Source organism: Pseudorca crassidens, chromosome 19 (assembly GCF_039906515.1).
Source record: "Pseudorca crassidens isolate mPseCra1 chromosome 19, mPseCra1.hap1, whole genome shotgun sequence".
NCBI lineage: Eukaryota > Metazoa > Chordata > Mammalia > Artiodactyla > Delphinidae > Pseudorca > Pseudorca crassidens.
The window spans coordinates 5,668,147-5,695,730 of record NC_090314.1 but is presented as its reverse complement, the minus strand read 5'-3'; the positions used below and the strand labels follow the sequence as shown (position 1 = coordinate 5,695,730).

General features: G+C 43.1%; 1 protein-coding gene across 1 annotated transcript in view; it reads right to left on the bottom strand.

The window, feature by feature from the left end:
- Positions 1 to 1,263: 1,263 nt before the first annotated feature.
- Positions 1,264 to 27,584, bottom strand: part of LOC137212554 (F-box/WD repeat-containing protein 10-like) — a 61,087-nt gene continuing 34,766 nt past the window's right edge. Inside the window, exons 13-20 of the mRNA XM_067716046.1 lie at positions 26,406 to 26,606; positions 19,999 to 20,120; positions 16,170 to 16,318; positions 15,033 to 15,175; positions 7,244 to 7,402; positions 5,324 to 5,586; positions 4,443 to 4,592; positions 1,264 to 2,138 (exon numbers count right to left, since the gene is read on the bottom strand). Coding sequence (XP_067572147.1) covers positions 1,315 to 2,138; positions 4,443 to 4,592; positions 5,324 to 5,586; positions 7,244 to 7,402; positions 15,033 to 15,175; positions 16,170 to 16,318; positions 19,999 to 20,120; positions 26,406 to 26,606 — 2,011 coding nt within the window. The 3' untranslated portion in view covers positions 1,264 to 1,314. The remainder of the gene's footprint in view (positions 2,139 to 4,442; positions 4,593 to 5,323; positions 5,587 to 7,243; positions 7,403 to 15,032; positions 15,176 to 16,169; positions 16,319 to 19,998; positions 20,121 to 26,405; positions 26,607 to 27,584) is intronic.

Here is a 27,584-nt window from a genome sequence, read left to right as displayed (position 1 = left end):
ATGGCGGGTCTTATTAAGGGAGGAAGGTAGACCTGGGAAACAGTAAGGAGAGAGGCTGAGAGCGTGGGCCCCGGAGTCTGAGCCCCCTGGGTTTGAGCCCGTCTACTCCACTTAACCAATTATCTAGCTAACATCTATGTGTCCTTCCCTTCCAGGGTCCGTACCTACTCAATAGATGTTATTCTTATCACGGTTTTAAGTTTAGCCGCGAATATTGTGATCTTGCCCCTTGAAGGAGCTGAAATTCAGGGACTTCATGTCATCTTTGAAACTGTGATTATAACAATATCCTATCTGCCCAGCGTGCTGTCAAACTGCTGTTGGAAGGCTCATGGAATAATGTGTAGAAGCACGTTTCCTTAATTGAAGGGATTCTTTCCATTCAAATCACAATTTTTACATGGCTATTTGCCAGTGCTACTTTAAACCTGATTTCCTAAGAATGGAGAAAAAATTCTCCAGGGAGAGAAAGCTTGGCAAATGATGGTATTCCTGCACCTGGAGGTGAAAGCGAAGGCTGGGAACAGGTGGCCTGTGCATCTGGCCTACCCATGCCAGGGTTTTGGTGGCCCACTCAGTGTGTGAGTTGTGGAGTTTTGTGGGGTTGGTGTTTTGTTGTTTTGTTCTGCATTCTGCTTCAAGGGTTTCCATCCTACGCCATGCTGAGCTACTGAGTAGGAGCTACCCCCTTCACATGGGGCTTGAGCTCTTTGATGGGCCACAGCCCCTATGCTGGGCTGCTCACATCTAAATCACCTGCCTAGCCCCTGACACCAACCTCAGCAGGCTTAAGTAGCAACCTCAACACACATGATATTAATGTAGAAAGGATGAATGTGCCTAATTCTCTTCCATAGGAGTTAGCCCTGAGGAGGAAAAATGCAATTTGAGGGCTTCTCCTTTTAGATTCTTAATTGAACTCATTGAGCTTCATCAGGCTTCCATACGAAAATACCAGGGAACTCCAGTGCATTATTCTGATATAATCCCATCAGTTCATTTGCTAGAAGAAACGATAGCCCTAAATTGGTAGCCATGAGTGGTATTAAACTTCCAACATCTCCCATCAATGAAACAGGGCTTCCATGCCTCTCACTGAATGGTTTTCAGTGGTACTACAGATGCCAATCACCCCCAGCCTCTCTCTGTTTTCTTACTTTGATAAATATCAGTTCTTTGGTTTATAGGAAAATAATTAAAGAGTCCCCATGTTAATTGCCAGGGAACAGTTGAAAACAAACAAAAAGAGGCCGAACACCAACATCCACTTGGTTTTTTGTTTATTATAAAACGCTGTAACTTCCCAAGGCTGGTTCAGATAAATACGTTTTGCCCAAGTTCAGGGGCTGCTGTTTTTCCTTGCTTCATGAAATTATCAATGGGCAGGCCTTTGATCTTCCTGACCCAGGCAGCTCTGCTGGCTTTTTCCGGATCAACCCCTCCAGCCGGCTTTATGGCCTGAAACTCCTTCATCTTGGCCTCCTCGTACTCTTTCTCCTCCTTCACAGTCAGCAGCATGAACTCTGTGTTCACTCTGAAGGGGTCGAGGGCCGTGTAGAAGCGGGGCCAATCTCTCTTGGCAGCCTGGGCCGTCGTGCCCATCGGCGGAGCCAGCACGCGGTTTGGTTGGATGACCTGTGTGCTGGTTAAGGGGCTGAAGCTGCGCACTGCCCCATCGGTTGAACTGGTTGGCGGGTCTTCAGCCTTTAAGCTGCCAGAGAACCCGGGGCAGATAAGCACCGGCTGGGGGATGGCAGACTGGACTCTGGGGCTGTGCACAGAGTTCTTCAGGTTAAGCTGAAGCTTCTGGATTTCAAGAGGAATCCTGGTTTGTCTCACGGCTATGGGAGGGTTGCTCAGTCTCAACCGATCGACTGCACGTTGGACCGATCGTCCCTTCAAACTCAGGACCTTCCTCGGGTATGAAATGGAAGGTCCCCAGGCATCGGTGACCTGGGTTTGGGGCCTCCGGGGATAGGCAAACTCCCCAGAATTATGGGCTTTCTGCAGGGCACTCACAGTCAGGAGGAACTGGTCAGGTGACATAGGGATGCACCAGGACTTCTTCTTTGAGCAATTGATCAAGTCTCCCAAAGTTCCCAGTTGTCCTTGTTTTGGTATTTTCTCCACATCATCTGCTTTTTAAAAAAAAGAAAAGAAAAACAAACCAGTGTTCCATGAAAACCATTAAGTACTTACGTATGAAAGTTAAATCCATTCCAACTGCTGTTCAGACTATGGTCTTTGTTACCCAATGGACGTGCTGCCATCATGTGAGCAAAAATCCTCTATGAGACGAGAAATTACAAAATATTTAACACACGTTTTTAACAAATATGCTAGTACTTGTGTACAAGTGTGTATGAACCTCTAGATATGCATATTTTGGAAGGAACATATGTAATGCCCGTGCTCCACAAGTTCCTGAAACTTCCCTGTGGGAAGGACCTTCACACCCCATTTATAGCCTTACAGAGTTTCAGTAACACACCTATATTTTTAAATAAAACCTGGATGGCAAAGCTTGATTTCCACTTTATTCATCAAAATTGACTCCAAATGATCTTTGGATGTTTCTCAAAATCAAAACTGCCTTCAAAAAACATGCCACCCCTGCAAAACTGAAACTATCCAATGGCCAAAAGGCAGTTTCTGAACAGGAGTTCCCTAAATGTTTTGAACATTTCGTAGGTCCAAAAGCCACTGACAAGGACAAGAGATTCATTCTGGCACGCTACTTTAGGGTCAAGGCCTCCAAGATGCCTAAGGCCCTTGAGTTAGCAACGATGTCTTCACAGGTGAGCAAATTTACTATGTCTCTCATTTGGGCTTTTGAATCCCTGCAATACCTCACAGACACACTGAAAACATTATCCTCCTTTTACAAAAGGCATAACTGAACCATGAAAAGGAGAAGGCATTTGTCTAGTCTGACCTAGCAAGTAGAATCTGCACCTCAAACTGCACCAATAAAACTAGCAAAGAAAATGCAACAGCGTATTGATTTCACAATTTTATAACAGGGTATAATTTTCCTTGACCAAGTAGGTCTTATCTAAATGAAATTAAGATGTCAAAGTCTTCCCCGTGCTTCGTCCAATTCCAGAATACACTACTCTGTGTGTGTGAGAGAGAGACAAAACACAGTTATTCTCCTTCTATTAAAAGGAATTGTGATGGGCTCATTGTTCAGTAACTTGTCTTTTTTTCATATAATAATATATTATGGATCTCTTTCCAAGTCAAAAATGGGGCTCCATGGGCTTCCCTGGTGGCACAGTGGTTGAGAGTCCGCCTGCCGATGCAGGGGACGCGGGTTCGTGCCCCGGTCCGGGAAGATCCCACGTGCCGCGGAGCGGCTGGGTGCGTGAGCCACGGCCGCTGAGCCTGCGCGTCCGGAGCCTGTGCTCCGCAGCGGGAGAGGCCACAACTGTGAGAGGCCCGCGTACCGCAAAAAAAAAGAAAAATGGGGCTCGTCATCCATTTTTAGCTGTTGTATAAAATGCCTTTGTCATAGTATGGCTTTGTCATCACCTACTTAGTTACTTAGTCTGTGAGTGATCAACCTTAAAGAAACGCAAAGAGCATCTTTACTTATCATATGAGCAAAATGACGGTGGACACCCAGTGTTGGCTTGGGAGCAGTGGGAGCTCTCATGCATTGCTGGTGGGAGTGAAAAGTGACACAGCAGTTTTTAAAGACAACTATGGAGATCTCCTTCTAGCTTTTAAAATGCAATCATCCTCGTGGCTCAGCGATGCCACGCCTAGGACTTTACCCCGCAGGTATAGCTATACAGGTACACAGAGACAGGTATATGCAAGGATGCCCATTGTTATTACAGACCTCACAAAACTCAATTGTTTTACCCTCACCTTGAAGCTAGTCTCTGCAGGGAGTCTGATTCAAAGAAACACTATTATATTAGCCAAAAATATTTGAAAGGCCTTTTAAATCTTTATCAGAGTCTCTCAAAAACAACAAAGGGACACCTGATTCATGGTAACTCTTCTCCAAAGCCCCTCCCCGCCTATCTCCCTGACCCCCTTATCTCACATGTAGAGCACCCCCCAATCCAGCTCCTCCCCCGTGAAACCCCCTAAAATGCCTCTGCAATCAGCCCCACTGCCTCTTCTCCCTTCCGCTGTGCCCATTACTCAGATTGATGACACAACAGTCCAAGAAGTAAGGAGGCTGACTGTGAGTCCAAAACCAGAGGCTCAGCTCTTGAGAAAGGCACTCGCTCTGTGTGGCCTCAAGTCAGTAAGGGGACGATTAGGGAAAACCCACCACTCTTAGGAGAAGCTGGGCATTTTATCCGTTCAGAATGCAAGCAAACTGATTGATCAACCTGCTGAAAACTCAGACTGAACAAAGAGAGAGAGAGAGAGAGAGAGAGAGAGATTGACTCTTGCCACATGAATTCAGAATAAAGGATCACCGCTCTTCTTATCTCCGGCGAGGGGTTCTGCTCCCAAACTCTCTTGCTCGGTGCCCGTGCCATTTGCTTCCCTAGAAGTCGGTCTCTTCCTGCCATCTCTTCGGGGTGACTTTGGCTTTCCTTGACTTCGAGGTGCCTCCGTTAACACTCCTAAATTAAGGTTGAGGAGGAAACTGTAGTAATTATGTGATTCAATTTGGTATGAATACTGGGGGCGTAGCTGATAATTCAACTGATTTTCACCCAAATGATCACTTTACTGTTTGTTGCTTCCTGTTGTCCCATGAAACTAGGCAATCACCTGGAGCCGAAGGTCCATCTAGATCACCTCCTGATGCCCCCCTCCTACCCCCGTTTCCTACTGATTATCAAGCTTTATGCATCATCTGAAATTCTCGGTCCTCTGTCCTAACTGACCGTTTGTGGTGTAATACTCTTGGAGGTGATCTATTGATCTAGGATTTTCCAGGTACGCATGTTATCAGTCAGAGGTCTACAGAGAATATGTTCCGCAGAGGACGTTTTCCTGCAGTAGAGTATATCTTGTCTGTGTCCTAAGGAAATAGTCATGTACTATATGCTTGGATCAGGGGCAAGGGGGAGGATGCTGGTTGTCTGGTTTTTGTTTTAATGGCAAGTATGAAGGGCTAGTGTCATCTACTGCAGAAAGATTCTAATAAGTCTGAAAACTTAGGCCTTGAAAATCAGGAGATCCCCTTGAGCTGGCTAACAAATTGTCACATCAAAGAGAATGACATACAGGTTGGGATTTATATCATCAAGAAACCATTGACCAAAATATTCCACAGAGAAACTGGTCCTGGAAGCCCCTCACCTGCTCCCCTGGGTACCACTGGGGCTGCCTGGGATTCGGTTCTTACCTGTAGGTAACCTGGATGCCCTCAGAACTGGGGACCTGTGAGATTTGCTGAACAGGGACTCCTGGGCCGTGTGTTTGCTAGGTATGGATTCCTGAGGGCTGTGAATCTGAGTGCTCGACTTGGAGAGAACTTCTGCGAGGCCGTTTTCTTCCCTGTCATCCTCTTTGTCCTTCTTCTTTTGTTTGGCCCGTTCCAGGGAGTACTGCCACTTGATATTCTCGAACTGGAACATGAGGATGTTGCTCTCCGTGTTGATCACCATCCTGGAACCAAAGCAACAGGGTTGCCCACAAAAGGAGTGTGGAGGCTGCCACTGCCCGGCTTCCAAATATGCATTTGGACTACTGTCCCATCCGATCCTGAGGCCAAGGGATCAGTGCCCGGGAAATGACCGCACAGACAGGGTGGTGTAGGTTGTTGCAGGGTCTACGGGCGGAGAAAGGTGGCAGGCTGTGCAGCAGGGGTCGTTAGCTCTGTAGCCGTTTTCTTTAGAAATTAGATGTGAACAAGGCACACACGTCCTGATTACTTCACTTCTCGGATTACAATATTTTTTTAATGAATTTCCATTCCTGGAGTGAGTGCCAAGAACCTGGGGTGCCCGAGTCAGAAGGCTTAGCTACTCTGCACACAGATGTCTTCAAGTTCACTCCTTTTTTCTTAAGCACAGCATCCAAATGCCATGGCTCTACTGCCGTGATGGGATGGGCAAAACTCTAATGGGGGAGGCCTTCAAGCCCTCGCTGACCCTCCAGCCCCACCCCCTTCAAGCCATCGCTCTGGGTGTCTGTGCACGCTCTACGTTCAGACAGAACATTTGTACTTTGTAAAGCAGGAGGATTTCTGTCTTCCCTAATCCCCACTCTCATGCCACTAGAGAAAAAAAGGGTTCTAACCCCGGGGTCCCCACCATCGCCTGCTACCCACCCACTGTTCCTGGGGTTCACAGCGGTTACAGGGCATTGCTTTCCCTCCCCCACCTCTGCTCCTAGGTCTCCCATAACCATAAACAAGAAATGTAAATGCTATGTGTGGGCTCCTTTCTGCGCCAAAAGCCTGCAATTTTAAGACTGTCACTGTTAGCGTAAACTCTCCCTAAAAGTGACTCGTTACGGTTGGAAGCACTGGAAGGGAACTTGGGGAATCGTTCCAACTACGAATCTCTTTCAGACATATTTTTGCTCAAGCTGACGTCTCTCTTCGGATGTCATGATTAAGAAAAGGTCAAAGGTGACCTTTTTTTATAGCCTTCTGACTTCGTAACTGAAAACCATTAATTTATTGAGCCTTAGTATACTAGCACCCCCCTGCTTTAAGCAAGGAGGACTAATCATTAGGAGGAAGGCAATGTGGTTCGAAGCGATTAAGTGATGTCTTAAGTGAGGCTGTGATAGAATTTAAAAGTTAAGTCTAGTTGGGTATTTTCACATAATATCACCCTGAACCTAGCGTCTAACGACACAGTATTATATACAATTAGTGTCGTCATGGTTCTGCTTTCTGTAAACTCATCTGCTCAGTTCTGCCCCACTGGACACTGGGCCGCCTGCCAATGCCACTCCCGCCCTCCTGCACGTCACTCTGCATCAGAAGCGAGACACAGAGAGCTGGGAAGCTCTCAGGCTGGACGTGGGATCAGGGGCTGCAGGCTGGCAGAACCTCGGTCCCCACGGCAGAGCTGTATCGAGCCCATTGCGTGACTGGATCAGACACCCAGAACGAATGAAGAGTAGTGTGGTCGCTGATTGCTAAGTTCTGTGTGAAGTCCCATGAGTCCCCCATGAGCCTATTACTGCAGCCAAGACTGGAGGGGAGCACGGCCCACTCTCTCCTGCTGCCAGCAAATCCGGGGCCGGTGTCCCATAGGAGGAAAAATAATCATCCAAACAGAAATGCTCAGGGCTCTGACCTACCACCCACCTGTTGCCCTGAATAAAGAAGGACAGCACAGGATAACCTCTGCCATTGGCTTTCATCACCTTCAGACAGTTCCCATTTAGGAAATTGTAAATGCGGATCTTGCCATCTGCACAGGCACTGATGACCCGGAGGAAGAGAAGGGCCACGTGGAGAACCTCCCTGGAAGGGAACAGAGCAATGGGCAGTACCCACCTTCTGGCAAACTGTGTGGGTGTGTCTGGAGTTGGGGCATTTCAGGTACTGTTGGGAGGCAGGGGTCGTGACTGTCCTTGAAACGATGTTTGCCATCATTTTATGATTCTGGATGTAAACCATTAACCCTCAAGACACAGATGGAATCTCCCACCCTATTGTGTTATTTTTCCTGCAATTTGGTCACAGTGTCACAAGGTGGCAAAACAAAAAAGCTTAAGTCACAGATTCTTTTTTTTTTTTTTGATCTGATACAGAGATGACCATGCTTCTCTCTTACAATTTGATTCCTAGCTAATACTTCTCATGCTGAGAAGTATTTAATGTTTTGAATCTTTCTAAAAGTAGCATTGTTATATAAAGAAAGAAAGAAAAAACAAGGGAAGATGATCACCTTTATAAGAAGCAAAAACCTGGTATTTGAGCAGTTTCTTTTGGTTCTTAAATTAGTGGCTTTAATTCTTTCAGTGAAGCATCCTTAAGGAAAATTGTACCCAGGGGTGAGATTTTTGAGCTCCCTTTTGTGACAACCAGCAGGAAAAGAGAGGGGATCAGGAGAAGACTTAGGTAGATGCCTCCAACAAAATTCTCCCTACAACAGCTGGCTCCAACTTGGGCTCCAGGTAAGTTGGAGTATTCAATTCTGAGAAGTGTAATTACCCCATTGCTGTTAATGCTACTGAAAAATGGACCTTGAGGCCACCAGTGCCACCAATTTCTTAGATCTTATATGTAAAGCAGATCCACTGATCCCTGCCATCTCTACCCATCCAAGTCCATCCATGGCCTCGCTCATGTGCTACCTTCTCCATAAAACCATCCCTTACCTTCATTCGCCTCTCATTCCACTCACATACACAAACTTTGGGTATATTGTCAGAACCTCTTGGGCACAGTCCACATCTTATCCATCTTTGCACACCCAGCACAGTGCCTAGCCCCATAGCAGGCCCTCAATAAATACTTGTTAGAAAAGTGAATGTCGACTCACGTTTCAGTGTATGATTGTTGCTACAATACGTTAAAAGAATGACATCCACCCCACACCATTTGGCCTTGGTCGGATCCCAGAGCCAATATTAAGACTTTTCAAGGCCCCAACAACTAACAAAACAGAAATAGCAAAGACCTTGAAAGACAGGAGATATTCAAAAAGCAGCAAAGACGCCAATGTGGTTTGAATCCCACCTCACATGATGAATGGATGGATAGATAGATAGATAGATCAATCTAAGGTATAAAACAAGTATAAGAAAGTCCAACAAAGTTCCAGTTTTTTCTTAAGATGGAAATACAATAACTATATTGATGCACCTCGGTCCACCTGTGGGGGAATCCAGCACTAGGAGAGATGCCTCGTGATAGAAGGGTTGCCTCTTTGTGTATCTCTTTGGATCTTGCTGAGCTAAGACTACACTTCTCATGGGTTCCTGTGACATTTGGTGGTTCAACCTATACCATTATAGCCTGGTGATTAAAAGCACAGGCTTTGGGATCAGAAAACCTGGGATCAAAACCTGATCCTACCTTTTATTGACTATATAACCTTGAGAAAATAACTTAACCTCTCAGTTTTCAGTTTTCTATTGCATGAAAAGGGGGAACTGCCTCAGAGGATTGCTGTCAGGATTAAATCAATCAAGGTATTTTAAAAACTTAGCCCATACCTGACACAAGAGCGGTTTTCATGGTCCTGGCATAACCCAGTCTCCTTTCAGGTTTATCTCTGTTCTAAAAATAAGTCATTTGTCTCCTTCTTTGTTCCTCTTTTATCAAAAGAGACTGCAGAGGGTGATGTCAGTGAAAATGGTGGAGGAAGGAACTCCAAAATTCCATCCTTCCATAAAAGCAATGAAGAAACTGGCAAAAACTGTCAGAATCAACTATTTGGCACTCTGGAAAATAACCAAAGGCTTGCAGCAACCCAGGGAGCACTTAGACAAGAAAATGATCTTAGTCTCAGTAGGAACAGTGGTCTTTGTGGCATGTTAACTTACCCTAGTCCAATCCCAACTCCCCAGCCCAGTGGCAGCCATGAAAATGTCAATAACAGCCTGCATTCCTGGTACTGGAGGAAACAGAACAGACCTCATTCACAATGAATTATCTGCCCTGTCTGGTGGCTTCCTGGGAGACTGGCTCAAAAAACTTGTCATTATTTCATCTTACCAGGAACTTACCCAGTGCTAAAACTACTACCTGGGGAGGGCAGGGGTGGGGGGAATGTTTTGTCTAAAACATAGGCAAATATTTTAGTCATGGTTGCCTAAGGCAATAGATATCTGCTGGGGCAAACAATACACTAACCAAGAAGCTTTGGAGGGAAAACTGGGGAATGAAATGTCTGTAAGGGCTGTGAAAAGCTCAGATGTATTTCTGGGACTCTATCTGGCCACATACACGCCCAGGGCTGTGCACATGCTTGGGGGAGACTTGAAAAAGCCCTAAGCTCTCACTCTTGAATGACCTTGATGGTCTGCACAAGCAGGAAATGAGGGCTAAGGCAGAGTTGTAAACTGTCTGGCTGAGTGTTGAAGGCTTCCCTCAACAGGCACACAGAGCCCCTTGGCAAAGAATGGGGGGTATTTTGTTTCCAGGTGTTCCAATAAATCTCTTTCCAGTCATGGGCACACCACCAAGGTAATAAAAGAGACTTCAGTGGCCAAACAAGACAAAGAATACAGACTCACTAAACAAACAAACAATAAAAACTACAACAAACAACTAGAAAAATAAAAAGAAAGAAAGAAACCCTGGGCATGGGGGAGAATTTGATTTCCCGAGTTGTCATATTAAAATATTCAGAATGTACAGCTTTCAGCAAAAAAGTTGTAAAGTATAAAAAGACACTAGAGGGTATGGCCCATAAACAGGGAAAAAAGTAATCGATAAAAACTGTGCATAAGGAAGCCCAATGGTTGCACTTTCTAGACAAAGACTTTAAATCATCTATTTTAAATGTGTTCAAAGAGCTAAGGAAAACCATGCCCACAAAACTAAAGGAAAGTATAAGAATGGTGTCTCACCAAATAAAGAATATCAATAAAGAATTAGAAATTATAAAAGAATCCAAACAGAAATTCTGGAGTTGAAAAACTATACTAACTGAAATGAAAATTCACTAGAGGGGCTGAACAGAAGATTCAAGCAGGCAGAAGAAGGAAAGCATTTGAAGAGAGGTCAATTGAGACTATATAGTCTAAAGAACAGAAAGAAAGGAGAATGAAGAAAAATGAACAGAACCTCCGAAGTCTGTGTGACATCATCAAACATCAACATAAGCATAACAGGATTCCCAGAAAAAGAGGAGAGAAAGGAGCAGAAAGAATATTTGAATAATGGCCAAAAACTTTCCAAACATGATGAAAAACATTAATCTACACATTCCAGAACCTCAACTCTAACTAGGATAGACTCAAAAAGATCCACACCTAGACATATTATAATCAAACTGTAAGCAGTAAGAGAAGGGCAGCTCATAACATAAAAAGGATCCTCAATAACATTAATAACTGACTTCTCATCAGAAACCATGGAAGCTAGAAGGCAATAGAATGACCTACTCAAAGTGCTGAAAGGGTAAAAAAATAACTGTAAACCCAGTATTCTATATCCATCAAAACCATTCTCAAAAATGGAGAAATTGGACTTCCCTGGTGGCGCAGTGGTTGAGAATCTGCCTGCCAATGCAGGGGACACAGGTTCGAGCCCTGGTCTGGGAAGGTCTCACGTGCCGCGGAACAACTAGTCCCGTGAGCCACAATTACTGAGCCTGCGCATCTGGAGCCTGTGCTCCGCAACAGGAGAGGCCGCGATAGTGAGAGGCCCGTGCACCGCGATGAAGAGTGGACCCCGCTCGCTGCAACTAGAGAAAGCCTTCGCACAGAAACGAAGACCCAACACAGCCATAAATAAACAACTTAATTAATTAAAAAAAAAAATTTAAAAATGGAGAAATTAAGAAATTCCGAAATAAACAAAAACTGAAAGTTCATCACTAGCAGACCTACCTAATAAGAAATGGTACATGGAGTCCTTCAGGTTGAACTGAAAGGACACTAGATAGTAATTCAAATCCACATGAAGAAATAAAGAGCATCAGTAAAGGTAACTATCAATACAACTACCTAGGAAAATCTAAAACAGAGCATAAATGTATTTTTTAATTTATAACTCTTTTTTTCATCTCATTTAAAAGACAACTGCATAAAACAATAATTATAAGTCTATGATAATGGACACATAGGATATAAAGATTTAATTTGTTTACAAAAAGAGTATAAAAGAGGGGGGAAAAGGAGTTGTATAGGAGCAGTTTTTGTATACTATTGAAATTAAGTTGATATTAATGTGAACTAGATAAATGAAGACATTCATTGTAATCCCCTGGGCAACGACTAAGAAAATAATTAAAAAATATAGAAGAAAAAAAATGACAAGGGAATTAAAATGGCACACTAGAAAATATCCAAATATTCACTTAATATCCAAAAAGACCATAATAGAAGACTTGAGAAACAAAAAAATACAAAAGATTATATAGAAAATAGCAAAATGGTATAGTTAAGTCCATTCTATACTTAATGTAAATGGGCTAACTCTTCAATTAAAAGGCAGACATTGGAAAAAGGATTAAAAACATGATCCAACGATATGCTGTCTACAAGAGACTCAATTGTAGATTCAAAGACACAAATAAAGGTGAAAGAATGGAAAAAGATACTCCATACCAAAGAAGCTCCAGAGTAGCTACACTAATATCATACAAAATAGACTTTTAGACAAAATTGCTAATGGAGACCAAAAAAGAACATTATATAATGATAAAAGGGTGAACTTACCAAGCAGATATAACAATTATAAATGCATCTTCACCTAAGAGCCCCAAAATATGCTATGCAAAACTCACAGAATTAAAGGGAGAAATAGAAAACTCAATCATCGTAGATGGAGACTTCAATGCAACACTTTAAAAAATGGAAAGAACAGAAAATCAGCAAGAAAACACAAGCCATAAACAACATTATAAACTACATGTAGACCTAACACACATATACTGAGCATTCCACCAACAACAGCATACACATTCATACCAGTGCACATGAAGCATTCTCCAGGGTGGACCATACATTAGGCCATAAAATGTGTCAGTAAATTTTGAAAGATGGAAATTATATAAAGTATGTTCTCCAACTGCAATGAAATTAAATTAGAAATGAGTAACAGAAGGAAATTTGGGGAATTCATAAATATGTATGGAAATTAAACAACATGCTCTTAAATAACCACTGGGGGAAAGAAGAATTTAGAAAGGAAATTAGAAAATACTTTGAGATAAATTAAAATAAAAACACGACATATCAAAACTTATGGGATGCAGCCTATAGCAGTGTTCAGAGGGAAATTTATAGCAGTAAATACTCACATTTCTCCAATCAATAACCTAACCTTTCACCTTAAGAAACTAAAAAAAAGGGTCAAACTAAACCCAAAGCAAGCAGAAGGAAGGAAAATATAGAGCAGAAATCAATGAAAAGAGAATTGAAAAACAATAGAGAAAATTAATAAAATGAAAAGTTTGTTCTTTGAAAAGATCAACAAACCTTTAGCTAGAAATTGTCAAATCTTTGCTTAGACTGACCAATAAAATAAGAAATAAAAGTCAAATTACTAAAATCAGAAATGAAACAGAGGACATTACTACTGACTAATGGAAATATTCTGTAATTAGATAGTGGTAATGGTTGCACAACATTATGGATATACTAAAAACCACTGAATTGTATGCTACAAAATGGTAAGTTTTATGTAATGTGAATTATATCTTAATTTTAAAATTGCAAAAAAATATATTGGTACAATACTAGCTATGGAAAAGACATTAAAGAATAAGGGTTTTTTAAAAAAAAGACACTCCAGGGTACCGAAGCTTTTCTAAGGATCATCATTTTTGTCAGCCCTACTTTGCATCCTCTAATTTCATTCCTCATAACCATTCTCTCCTACACTGTATACAGAATCTTAATTTTGGATAAAAAAAAATGTTGGACCAAGAGAACAGAAAGGAGCCCTCTTTCTCTGGTCCGTCTTCCATGAAGGACAGAGAGCAAATATATGTTTTTTCATCCATGTCATATTCTAAAGATGGGTATCAGTGCATCATTAGAACCCTCCAGGAAGGCAATCTGTCAAATTAGTCCTCATTATCAATCAGTTGGAAATACTTACTAAGCACTTACATATACACAGCACTACTACAGATGAGTGGGAGAAAGGGCCCTAAAAATGAGAACATTGACAATGTCCTCCAGGTGTGCTATAACTGTCTATGGATTTGCTGTAACTGTGCAAGGCATCAAGAGCCAATGTGAATGGTATGTTGGGCTGTCATTCGACGGAAGTGGGAATGGTCTAAGAAGGTCTCATAGCTGAGGAAGAGTGGGAGGCTCATAGATTGATGAAATGTTGAACATACTGCTGAGTTTGCTGGGAACAATTATTTTCCAATAAGTAAACTAAATCTTACTGAATCATGCTTGGAAGGTTTTAAAAACGCAGGGTTACAATTTTCAGGTGACATCACAAAGTTTGAGTCCCTCCTTGAGGTCAAGTTTTGACAGTCCAGATGATATGCTGAGAAGCTTACTGATAATCACCCAAGGGTTGGGTAAATCACTGAACACTGGCCTTTCCTGACACCCACCTGTCAACAATGCAGTCATACACGCCAGAGAGAGAACATACACATAAACGCCCATATCCCCCTCCACCGCCCACAAAGCCAGTCTGCCTGTTCAAGAGGTTCCTGTGAGGGTACAAGGAAATATAGGGCCATATTTCACTAAATAACTATCCCGTGATAGATCCTCCTGGAAGGCCCATTTACTCTTTCAATCGATTGGGACAGCACTTAGTTTCCTGGTATTTCTTATAATGCACTCAGGGGAAGAAGCATTATTCATGAAGTACAGAAGTGGCATAGAGCAGCCTGTAAAACCCATGACTGTGGCAGAACCATTAACTGACCACAATCCCCTTTCAAATAAGCTTAGATGTGACCTCAGAGTACTTCTTAACTGGCTCCAAGCAGCCACCATCACTAAACTGGGATTGGAAGTGTACAATGAAATCCATTTGCTGTCCTGGAATAGAATCAAGCCCGCAGGCTTTAAGGGAGCTCCTTCTTTAAGCCCTTGGTTATTTTTAAACCTTTGGCACTTGGATAATTTTAAGCTTTTGTGAACACGCAATTCCAAGATTTTAAGCTTAGTGGGGCTGGCATTATTTGGGGGACCGTTCTGCCAATATTCCTACGTTTGGTAGGTAACAGATACAAATTTATCCCATGTGCCGTAAGTGTAAAGTTCCAATAACCTCTCAAAATCCACATTTAGTATTATTTCTTAAGAGAAATAAGGGAGGACAGGAGAGGGGGTGGTCATAGTGGACGACACGCAGAAGAAGAGGGAGCAGAGACGGACGAGGAGCAGAGGCAACAGGTGGTCAGCAGAGGGGACCGATCTGCCAAAGAGCGAAGTCTGGGCTCTGGCAGGAAACAGCGGGGCAGGAGCTGGGTCCCGGTTTCCTTGGTACCTACTTTGGATGCTTGAAGGCCATGAGGCACCGCTCGTACTTTCCCACCATGCTCCAGGCCATCACCAGGCCATCGGCGCTTCCCGACAGGAGATGCCACTGGTCGAAGCACAGACACTTCACAGCTCCCTCATGGCCGTTGAGTGTCTGCAAGAAAAGATGCCTCTGTTTTCAGTCCGTCTTCAACTCAGACTGTGACTCCTCAAAGGCCAGAGCTGGAGGCTTCTCGAGATGAATCCCAAAGCCACGCTCCACCAATCCGTGGCCACCACCACTTAGCATTTATCTGAGCTGACCGCGCCTTGGCTCTGATGAGGCCAGCGGACTCCATGCCCCCCGCTCTCCGGAGCTCTCTCCCGAGTTAAGGAGGAAGGTGAGCAGGGCGAGGCCTTGCTCCTGGCGGGTCTGCGGCGGGGCAGGCCCCACCTTTCTAGAGTGCCAGAGAGGGCCACGATTCATCTTCCTCTGCTGCCAGAAGGGCAAGGCTCAGGTGTTCCGTCCCCAGCTCCTTGCCAGGACCCAGAGGCAGCTGGGCTTCTCTGTGCCTGCAACTGCTGGGCAGACCACAGTGACGACACCGCTGGTGGCAAGAGCCTGCCAGCCAGGTCAGGCATTCACATTCTCACTGTGATCCTGTGTCCCGGCACAAATGACATCTCCCCACCGCCCACCAGGGCCAGGGGGCTTCCAATCCAGCGAGAACACTTTTTGTGTGTGAACAATCACTTTCTAGACAGCCAATGTTCTCTTCTCCTGAGAGGAAGGAGGAAAACAGTTGTGGCTTTGTTCATTCCTATACCCCACACCAGAATCAGGCTGGAATGTTCCAGAAGAGGAGAAGGCACTTTACTCGTGCTGCTGTTAAAAGACCCCGAGCCCACGTACCATGCGGAGTCAGAATGCAGCCTCCGCCGCCGCCAGCCACCCATGACGAGGCGGCTCACGCGGGCCTTGACCTTCTACTGGCTCAGAATGGCCCATTCTTGGGGGGCCTTCCCCTCCCCCTTTTCAGGACCACCCTCTTTAGGTGACTGCCACTCAACTGCTCCAGGGCAGTCTGGGGAGCTACCTGGAGGGGGACTGCCAGTGTCCTCCAGCCCCTCACCCCCAGTGCCCCGACCCCCCCGTCCCCACCCCTCACCTTTACCAGCTGGGCTGTGATGACGTGCCACACTTTGACCAGCCCTTTCTCACAGCTGCTCACGATGTACGTGTCATTGATCCTGGTGGCCAGGATGGGGTTTTTGTGTTTAAAGGTCTTCAGGCACTTTCCTGTCTCTATATCCCACTCTGAAAGGGAGGGAGAGAGAGGGGTAGGTGCACGGAGAGGGTGGCAGTGGGGCTCCACACCCCATCGCAGAAGCTAAGACCAGCCGAGCCCATTGTGTCAGACCCTGCAAGGCTTCACCTGGCCCGGCAGCTCCAGAGGCTGACCCACACTCCAAGTACCTGCAACCCAGCGCTCCCTGAACACAGCCCTTAGGAGAGCCAGCAGCGCATGGACCTTGGCTCTGACCCTGGAACTTAGCCTCGGGGTCCGAGAGGTGGACAGCTCATCTCTGATAAGCCTCCTCAGCTCTAATAAGCCTGAAAAATGCTTCCTATGGAGTGGATTTCAGGAAAATCGTGGCAGATGTTCATGTCCTCGTTCCTCCCGGATGCTGTCCTCCTGACCCCCACCTTCTATCCCCCAAAGGAAAGAAAGCTGTTTTTCCTCATTTACATTTTAAAATAGTTCTGAATCTGACTTTTGGATTGATTTTACTTTTGCGAGACTGTCACAGCTCAGGGCAGGTCTACTGCTGCTGCTACACAGACGGCGTCAGAGCCACTGTACCCCACACTGTAAGTGTTGGGTGGGTCTGTGTCCCTGGGTGGGTGGGAGAGCCGAGCTTAAAGGAAGAAGCTGAAAGCAGGCACCACGATTTCAGGGGGGTGAGGGCGTTAAAGCCCCCGAAGAACCTTCCTCCTCGGGTAACAGAACGCGTACGCTAGGACCGGAGAGTAACCATAGCTGGCATCCACGCTGCGCTGGCTGTGAGCCAGACGCCACTCAAAGTGCCTGACAGGCATTAACTCATCTTCACAAGGCAGAGCGATTACTATGCCTCACTGTACGGGTGGGGAAACTGAGGCCCAGAGAGGTTCTGTAACCTGCTCAAGGTCACACAGGCGGTGAGCAGATTGAGCTGCGATTCAAACCCAGGGCGTCTGGGTCCACAGGCCACGCTCCTAACCACTAACCAGAACTATGTGAATACACTTCTCTACACTTGTTTTTAAATATATATTGGCCCTTTTATCAAATGAGGAGTGGGAAAATTGAAAGATGAATTAAAGGAGTTATTGGTAAGGTGTCCTGACTTAAAGAATTTTTAAAGTGTGGGCAGGGGGGGTACCCTTCAGGTCTCTAATTGTCTCCTTTTTGTTCTATTTTGGTAACCCAGGAAGGTGGGAAGAGCCCAAGCAGGCTGGCTGGTAGCTGGGGCCAGGATTAGGGTGGAGTGAGAGACCTTCGGATACTTTTTTCATTGTGTATTTTGCACGTTAATTTTGACTTTTAAAGTATTGCATTAAAATAACCATCTTGATCACTGAGTTTTTTTTTCTATCCCCTTAAATTTTGCACCAGAGGTGAGGGCCTAACTCCCCTTGCCCTATAGCCCTGCTGGCGGCCCACAGGGCTCTCTCAGGTGAGTGGGAGGTCACATCCACCCTTCCATCTTCAGAGCCTCATCCTTCATCCTTTCTGCTCCACCCCTCAAAGCAATCACGGCAATGAGACGCTCAGTCAGTTGGGGAGGGCAAAGAGGTAGGGAGTAAGGCTTCCCAGGCAGCTCTGAGCATCCGTGTGTGTCCCACCAGCCCACTGTCCCTTTCCCGTCACTTTCCTCCGCCCACACCTAACATGCTGTGGGTTCCTGAGGCCCTGGCTTGTCTTCTCTTTCACTCTTTCCTCCTGCTCTGCGAAGGAAATCCCACCCACATCCGGGGCTTCCCCCTTTCACTGTTACTTGGTAACCACCAAACTGACCCATCTGGGGCTGCATCCACCTCCTGCTGCCCTCCCCCGGATGTCCGCGGTAATCCCACGCTCAACGTGTTAGCTTCCCATTGCTGTTGTAACAGATTACCACCTGCTTCGTGTCTGAAAACAACAAATGGATTATCTTACAGACGTTCGGCACGACTTCGCAAGGCTAAAATCAAGACGTCAATAGGGCTGTGTGCGTGTATGGAGGCTCTGGGGGGTGGGCGGGAAGGAACCCATTTCCTTGCCTTTTCCACCTTCTAGGAGTCACCCACATTCCGTGGCTCACGACCCCCTTCCTCCATCTCCAAAGCCAGAAACACTGTATCTCTCTGACCACTCTTCATAGTCATGACTCCCTTTGATCACAGGTAAGAAAATGTCTGTTTTTATAGATCCACGTGATCACCCATGGGCCCACACCAACAACCCGGGAGCGTCTCCCCATTTTAAGGTCCTTAACTTCAGTACCTCTGCAAAGTCCCTTCTGCCATGCGAGGCACAAGATGACACAGACGCCGGTGTCTGGGATTAGAACGTGACCATCTCTGGTCGGCCATCCTCCTGCCTGCCACACTCAACGTGTCCAAAATGGAAGCCTTCACCCCCTCCTGCTTCCCTCCCCCACCCAACTCTTCCTCTGAAGCCCCGTTTCCATCAGCCGTACTTCCAGATACCCAGAGGCCTGCGTTATAAAGTCTGGCCTCACCCTTTGCCCTCCTCTCGCCCTTTTCATCTCCAGCTAGTGTTGAAGTCCCGCCAGTTCTCCTTCTAGAAGTCTCCCTTCTCTTTGTACCATCTCGTGTAAACTCGCATCCATCTGTTGTCTTCACACTTGCCTGTTCTCGGATATTCTGAAGACATCACAGGTTCTCTAGACTGAGTAAGTCCCTTAACTTGCCCCCTGTCCCCCGGAGTCACCACCTCTCCAAATCCTTCTTCCACGATATCACCAGATCAATCTTTCTCGAATACACATTTCATCATATCAATCCTCAGCTTAAAACGCATCTACCGGCCCCCACGTCTTATAGAATAAAGTTCAATTTCCAACCACGACGCAGAAGGCCCTTGACTATCTGGCCCCAGACAAACGTATCCGCCTGATCTCCAACACCACACGCTGCAGCCCAGCTGTACAGAGCAAAGGGAAATTCCCCAAATTCTTCATTTTTTTCAATATTCTGTGATTTGCCTGAGGTGTTCCTTCTGCTTGGAATGCTCTACACTCTCCCTCTGCGTGTAGAACTACTCCTCAAGATCACACTCAAAAAGCACCCTGCCTGCAGTGCTTTCCCTTTTACCCTTATATCTACGGTCCCTTAGTACCCCACAAGCTCATTGGAGCACACGTTTTAGAGCCAGACAGCCCTGGGTTCAAATCCCCACCCGACTACTTAGTAGCTTTGATTTGGGGCAAGTTGTTTTTCTGAGTTGTGGATTCCTTATCTGCATCCATCCCATAGGATTCTTTTTTTTCTCTCTCCCTCTTTCTATTCTCTTCTTTTTAAAATGGATTGTAATTTAAAATTACAGTCCACCCACAGGATTCTTGTGAGAGTTAAATAAGATCATGTATGCAAAGCACCTATCACAGTGCCTGTCTCAAGGTTAGTACTCAATGAACGGCAACTGTTATCATTCCCGTATTTACTAGAATCCCCCATCATATATTTCTAAGCGCGTGTCCATTAGAAGACCATGAGACTCTTGGGGAAATAAAAAGCCACGTCGGAAGGGCCATATCATAAGCGCTTTTTTCCTTACCGTCTAGCACAGCACCTGGCATTCAATCAATAGTTGTTCAGTGAATGGGTCAATGGATACATGGACGGTTGAAAGGATAAACGACCGCCCATAGAAATGAGCAAAACAAGTCCTTTGGCAACCCATGGGTTTGGGGAAACTTCTTAGAGAGGTGGAGGTGTTTCTTTCTCACCTTTTACCTGGCAATCTCTTGCTCCAGATGCGAGCTTGTTCTTCCACACATCCATGCAACTGATAGTCCCCTGGTGGCCATTGAAGATGCGTTTGCAAGCCCCACTCTTCAGATCCCAGTATCTGCAGGAATCAGGCCAAAAAAAATAATAATAATAAGTTTTTGAGATTTTCTGAGGGCCCAAGGGATCAGACGGTATAGAGTTCAATAGGGAGTTGGAAGGCAGCAGAGTTTTATGACCAAGGCCTGGATCTGAATCCCAGTTGCAGGGCCTATTAGCTGTAACTTTGGGAAGGTTACTTAATTTCTGAGTAAGCTTCATTTCCCCATTGATAAAATGGAGATGATAATAATAGTAGTTACCTCACAGGGTTTTTGGGAAGAATTAAATACACTAACATAGTGACTGTCAACCGGGGTGATTTATACCCCCAGGGGTGATTTCCATCCCCTGTGACAATGTCTGCAGGCATTTTTGGTTGTCACAAGTTGGTAGGGAGGTGCTATTGGTATCTAGCATGCAAGGTCCAAGGACGCTGCTAAACATACTACAATTCACAGGATGACCCCCCACAGGGAGAGTTTTCCAGCCCCAAATGTCAATGCTTCTGAGGTTGAGAAACTCTGCAATAATGCATGTAACACTAGAACAATGAGCAGTGAGTAGAAAATAATTGATAACTGTTAGCTTGTATTAGGTGGAAGGGTCCCTAGAATGGTCACCAGGCTCAGAATCCGTGGCACTGATTCAGTGGTAGAGCTGACCTTCAAACAAGAACAACACAACAATTGACCCAGAGCCACTAGAATATTTTATGTGCATTTCTAAAGCATATCTAAGAGATAACGTGGGAACGTGTATGAGTCACACTGTTTTTTTGTTTGTTTGTTTTTGTCTGTTTTTTGGCCACGCAGCTTGTGGGTTCTTAGTTCCCTGACCAGGGACTGAACCGGTGCCCTTGGCAGTGAAAGCACAGAGTCCTAATCCCTGGACCGAAAGGTAATTCCCAGAGTCACACTGTTTTTTAATACGCAAACCTGCCTGAGGTCTCTCAACTATCATTAATACTAACTTCCACTTCAGCCAAATGCCTTTATGACAGTACAAAGTATCAATATAATGTCAAGATGGTGGGCTCCGGAGCCAGGCTGCCTGAGGTCCAATCCCAGGTCCATCACTTACTAGCTGTGTGATCTCGAATAAGTTACTGAATCACTCTGTACCTCAGTTTCGTCATCTGTAAATTGGGGATAATAATGGTACTTACCTCATAGTTATTATGAGACTTGGCACATAATAAATGATTAGTAAATGGTTTTTTTGGTTCTGTTTTTCTTTAGATTTGTTAGGCTTTTCCTTCTAATATTCCTAAAGGTCCTATGGCTTTACCTGCTCGTCAGAGCCTGCTCCGCACCCACAGTGCGTTCAACAATGTCCCACTGGTCTGAAAAAAAAGCATTTTTTTTTAAATTTCTTTTTGGCTGTGTTGGGTCTTCGTTGCTGCACGTAGGCTTTCTCTAGTTGTGGCGAGCAGGGGCTACTCTTCGTTGTGGTGCGCAGGCTTCTCATTGCAGTGGCTTCTCTTGTTGCAGAGTACGGGCTCTAGGCCTGCGGGCTTCAGTAGTTGTGGCACGTGGGCTCAGCAGTTGTGGCTCATGGGCTGTAGAACGCAGGCTCAGTAGTTGTGGCGCACAGGCTTAGTTGCTCTGCGGCATTTGCGATCTTCATGGACCAGGGCTCGAACCTATGTCCCCTGCATTGGCAGGCGGATTCTTAACCACTGTGCCACCAGGGAAGTCCCAAAAAGCATGTTTTGAACTTCTGTTTCTAGCAACATGGCCAACCACATGTCCAGGTTGTCTTCGTAATTCATGCAGAAAAGGTATTGATATTTGAGAAACACTTTCAGAAAAATAGGAATGGAAGGGACTTCCTTGCCTTAGCAAACTTATAAAAGAAAGTCATAACGGCAAACATTATGCTTAATGGAGAAAAAACAGATGTACTCCCTTCAAAAAGGGGAAAGAGATAAAGATGGCTTTCACAGCTACTGCTTAACTGTAAGGCCAAGGCAAAGTTAGAATGAAAGAAAAAGAAAAAAGTGTAAGTTTCAGAAAAGAAGATAATATATTGCCATTATTTCCAGTTGATGAGATCATCTACATGGAAAAACCAAACCAACATACATACTTTGAGGTTAGCAAGAGAGGTTAGCAAGGTTGCTGGATACAAGATCCACCTATAAAAATCAATACCATTTCTCAATACCAGCAATAACCAACTTTAAAATATAAATGAAAATAAGATACCACTCAAAATAGCAACAAAATTATATAGTTTACAAGTATTAAATAAGACTACACAAGACTTTTATAAAGAAAAAGTTTTAAGTTCTAAGAAAGAACAAAGAAATGAATGTGTTGCCCAAATTGTTTATAAATTCAATGCAACTCCAATTGAAAGTCTAGTTAGATTTTTCAAGTCGGTAAACTTACCCTAAAAACTCAAAAAATATATACCATAGCTAAGTTATATAAAAAAAAGGAAAGTGAAATGTAAAACTTGCCCCACCATCACATATGAAAACATCAAAAATAACAACAACAACTTAAAAAAATCTTTAAAACAAAACAAAACAGGGTAGTCCCAATCAGAATCCTAGCAAGTTATTTTGCGGATATTGGAAACTCATTCTAAAGTTTATAGGAAGAAGCATGAGACCCAGAATTGCCAAAACAATATTGAAAGAGGGGAATAATGTTGGAGAACTGACACTACCTGACTTCAAGACTCACTACAAAGCTATAGTACTTAAGACAGTGTGGTATTGGTGAAAGAATAGACAAATAGATCAATGGAACAGAACAGAGAACCCAGAAACAGACCCATGTAAGTACAGTCAACTGATTGCAAAGGTAATACAATGGAGCAAAGAGAGTCTATCCAACAAATGGTTCTGGAACAACTGGACGTCCACATGAAAAAAAAAAAGAAGAAGAAAAAAGAATTTAGCCACAGACCTTACATCCTTCACAAAATTTAACTCAAAATGGATCACGGACTTAAACATAAAACACAAAACTATAATATTCTTAGATGATAACATAGAAGAAAACTATGACCTTGGGTATGGCAATGACTTTTAGATACAACACCAAAGGCATGACCCATGAAAGAAAGAATTGATAGACTGGACTCCATTAAAATTTAAAATAGCTACTCTGCAAAAGATAATGTCAAGAAAATGAGAAGACAAGGCACAGACTGGAAGAAAATATTTGCAAAAGACACGTGATAAAGGACTATTATCCAAAACACACAAAGAACTCTCAGAACTCAACAAAAAGAAAATAAACAAACAAAACAAAAACTGGGCAGAAGAGCTAAATAGACATTTCTCCAAAGAAGACATACAAATGGCCAACAGGCACATGAAAAGATGCTCAACATCGCTAGTTATTAGAGAAATGCAAAGCAAAACCACAATCAGGTATCACCTCACACCAGTCAGAATGGCCATCATCAAAAAGTCTACAAGTAATAAATGCTGGAGAGGGTGTGGAGGACAGGGAACCTGCCTACACTGCACTTTTCCACAGTGCAGCCACTGTAGAAAACAGTATGGAAGTTCCTTTTAAAAAGCTAAAAATAGAGCTACCATATGATCCAACAATCCCGTTCCTGGGCATATATCTGGAAAAAATGAAAACTCTAATTCGAAAAGATACATGCACCCCAATGTTCATAGCAACACTATTTACAATTGCCAAGTCATGGAAACAACCTAAGTGCCCATCAACAGATAACTGGCTTAAGATGATGTGGTATATATATATATATATATATACAATGGACTATTTCTCAACCATGAGAAAGAACAAAATATTGCCATTTGCAGCAACATGGATGGACCTAGAGAATATACTTAGTGAAGTAAGTCAGATGGAGAAAGACAAATATTATATGATATCACTTACATGTGGACTCTAAAAAATAATAAAAATGAATCTACATACAAAACAGAAACAGACACACAGACATAGAAAACAAACTTATGGTTACCAAAGGGTAAAGGGAGGGTGGGAGGGATAAATTAGGAGGATGGGGCTAACAGATTCAAAGTACTATACATAAACTACATATACAATAAGGATTTACTGTATAGCACAGGGAACTATATTCAATATCTTGTAATAACCTATAATGGAAAATAATCTGAAATATATATATATGTATGTATTTCAGCTTTACTGTACACCTGAAACTAACACAATATTGTAAATCAAATATACTTCAATTTTTTTTAATGGGCCAAAGATTTTAACAGACATCTCACCAAAGAAGACATCCCCAAAAGATACTCCACGTCTCAGGTCATCAGGGAAATGCAAAAAAAATAACAAGACACCACTACACACCTATCTGAATGGCCAAAATCCAGCACACTGACAACACCAAATGCTGGTGAGGATGTGAAGGAACAGGAACTCTCATTGATTGTTGGTAGAAAAGCAAAATGATGCGGCCACATTGGAAGACAGTTGGAGATTTCTTACAAAATTAAACATACTTTACCAAGTAATCTAGCAATTGTTCTCCTTGATATTTACCCTAAGAATCTGAAAACTTATGTCCACACTAAAAACTTGTAGATGGATATTTATAGCAGCTTTACTCATAACAGCCAAAACTTAGAAGCAACCAAGATGTCCTTCAGTAGATGAATGAATAAATAAACTGTGGTCCATCCGGAAAGTGGAATATTATTCAGCATAAGGAAGAAATGAGTTATCAAGCTATGAAAGGACCCAGAGGAGCCTTAAATGCATATGACTAAGTGAAAGAAGCCAATCTGAAAAAGCTACGTATTGTATAATTCCAACTATATGACATTTTGGAAAAGGGAAAATTATGGAGCCAGTAAAAAGATCTATGGTTGTCAGGGGTTAGGAGGAAGCATGAATAGGCAGAGCATAGAGGATTTTTAGGGCAATGAAAATACTCTGTATGATACTATAATGATGAATACACGTCACTATATATTTGTCCAAATTCACAGAATGTACACCACCAGGCATGAACCCTAAGGTATATTATGGACTTTAGGTGATTATGATGTGTCAGTGAAGGTTCATCAAATGTAACGAATGTACTACTCTGATGGGGTATCTTGAGAATGGGGCAAAGGGTATATGGGAAACCTTTGCACCTTCCTCTCAATTTTGCTGTGAATCTAAAACTGCTCTATAAAATCTATCTTTTTTAAAAAGGCGGTTTTGATGCAAGAACAGAAAAACAAGCCAACAATACTGTATTGTATGTTTGAAAGTTGCTGAGAGAGTAAATCTTGAAAGTTCTCATCACAAAAAAAAAAACTGTCACTATGTGTAGTGATGGATATAATTAAATTCACTGTGGTAATCATTTTGCAATACATGCATATATCAAATCATTATATCGTACACCTAAAACTAACACTTTATGTCAATTATACCTCAATAAAAAATAAAAAAACTCATGCACATGGGTATCAGGAGACACATACAGGAATGTCTGTGGCAGTTCTCTTTGAAAGAATAAAGAACTATAAACAATGCAAATATCCACCAACAGAAGAGTACATAAACGAGCTATGATGTATTCATCTAATAAAATACTGTATCTCAGTGAAAATAAATTAATTACTGCTACCTACAACCTACAAATGAATCTCAAAATCACAGTTCAGTGCAAGAATCAAGTACAGATGAACTTTTAAGATACAATTCCATGTATGTTAAGTTCAAGAATGGACAAAAGTAATTAATATATCGGCATATATATAAATAGGTAGCAAAACTATAAAGAAATACAAGGGAATAATTAGTATAAAATTCAGGATAACATTACCTCTGGTTGGGAGGAAGAAAGAAGGAATAAGAGAAAGGCACATAGGGGATTTAGGGAATGGTAACACCCTATTTCCTGGCCTGAGTAATGAGCACATGGGTGTTCATTAGATTGTTTAAAAATATACATATATATATATATATTTATACTTATATATATATTTAACACTATTTGGTTTCCATACCCACAAAAAACTACTTTCCCCTGAAGAAATCTATAAAAATATATATAAATTATGCCTTCACCTAATAATGCTAAAGAAAATACTTTTTGAGTCACAGCCTTCAGCTAGAAAATAGATCTGATAATTGCTATACATCTATCTCACCCAAAGTTTAAACAATATACAAGTTTTTGGTTTTTATCTTGCCAAAAAAAAAGTGGGTTATTCTAAAAGTCAGTGTAATTTAGGATAACTTTTGCATAAATACAAAAAGGTAAAAGCATGCATGCTCTTTCCACAAGCTGCATTTAGGCCTCAGCAGGCTGGGGACCACAGCTTTCGTGGACCACTTACCTGATACTCAGGTCATAACTCCCGCTCAGGAGAAAGTTTTCCTCCTCACACAAGAAGAGGGTACGGACACTCCCAGTGTGGCCTCGGAACTTGACGGGTATGTGTTTTATCTGTACGATGTCCAGAAGCTGGATCTTCCGATTGGATGACACAGCTAACAAATGTCCCCCAGAATAGTGGACGACTCTGTTTCGGTCCCACCTGAGTTGCCAGAAAAAGGATGATCCGTGGAGAGAAGAGTTAGTGTCCTTCCTAGAACTCACTTAGCACAGTGCCTTTCACCTGCAGCAATACTATAATGGAAAATACAGGGCCTTCCAACAAGGGATATAGCAGAAGGCAAGGCCTAATGTTAATGGTTCCTGATGGAGCCCCACCTCACACCATAACAAAAATCCATTTCAAACAGATTTAAAACCTAAACACAAAAGGCAAAACTATTTTAATAATTTCTGCTAATGTATGATAAATCATCAAGACACAGAACAGAGTATGCAGCATTTCCCACCTTATTTGACCACGGAAACCTTTTTTTCATGGAAAACCTCAGAGGAACACACTTGGGAAGCCCTGTACCCACTGCATGTCCCATTGTTGGTTTTTTGCTGCTTTTCTTTTTTCCCTTAACCAATATCCAGTGAGCATATATTAGGGGCAAAGTCCTGGGATAATAGGTGCTAATGGGAAATACAAAGATAGATGAATAAGATATGAATGGACCTTGCCCTCAATGAGCTTACAGTCTAACAAAACAGGGTGAGTTGAATTAATTTTCCAATCATAAGATTATTAGCAAATAGATAAAATATGAGCAGAATGACCAAATAATTTATTGTCCAAACTGAGTTTTTTTATTGTGAAAGGGGACACTATTGTTAATTATTTGAGGACCACAGAGTAAAATCGAATTGTTTCAGTAAACAGGGATATAAAGTCACTCTAAATATGAGAAGCAATTCCTGACGTTTTTGTCCTCATTCCATTTGTCCTATCTAGAGTTCAACCAGTCATCTTCTCTTCTAAAGAGCACGTATCACCATACTATCTATAAAATCTCAGCTCTGCCTTTTCCCATCTGCTCTGTCTTCCCCCTACTGGCTGGTCAAGAAGCAATTTGTTAGTAAGGTTCACAGACAAAAATAGAACAATGATGGTCTTCACAAAACTTTATGAATAAAG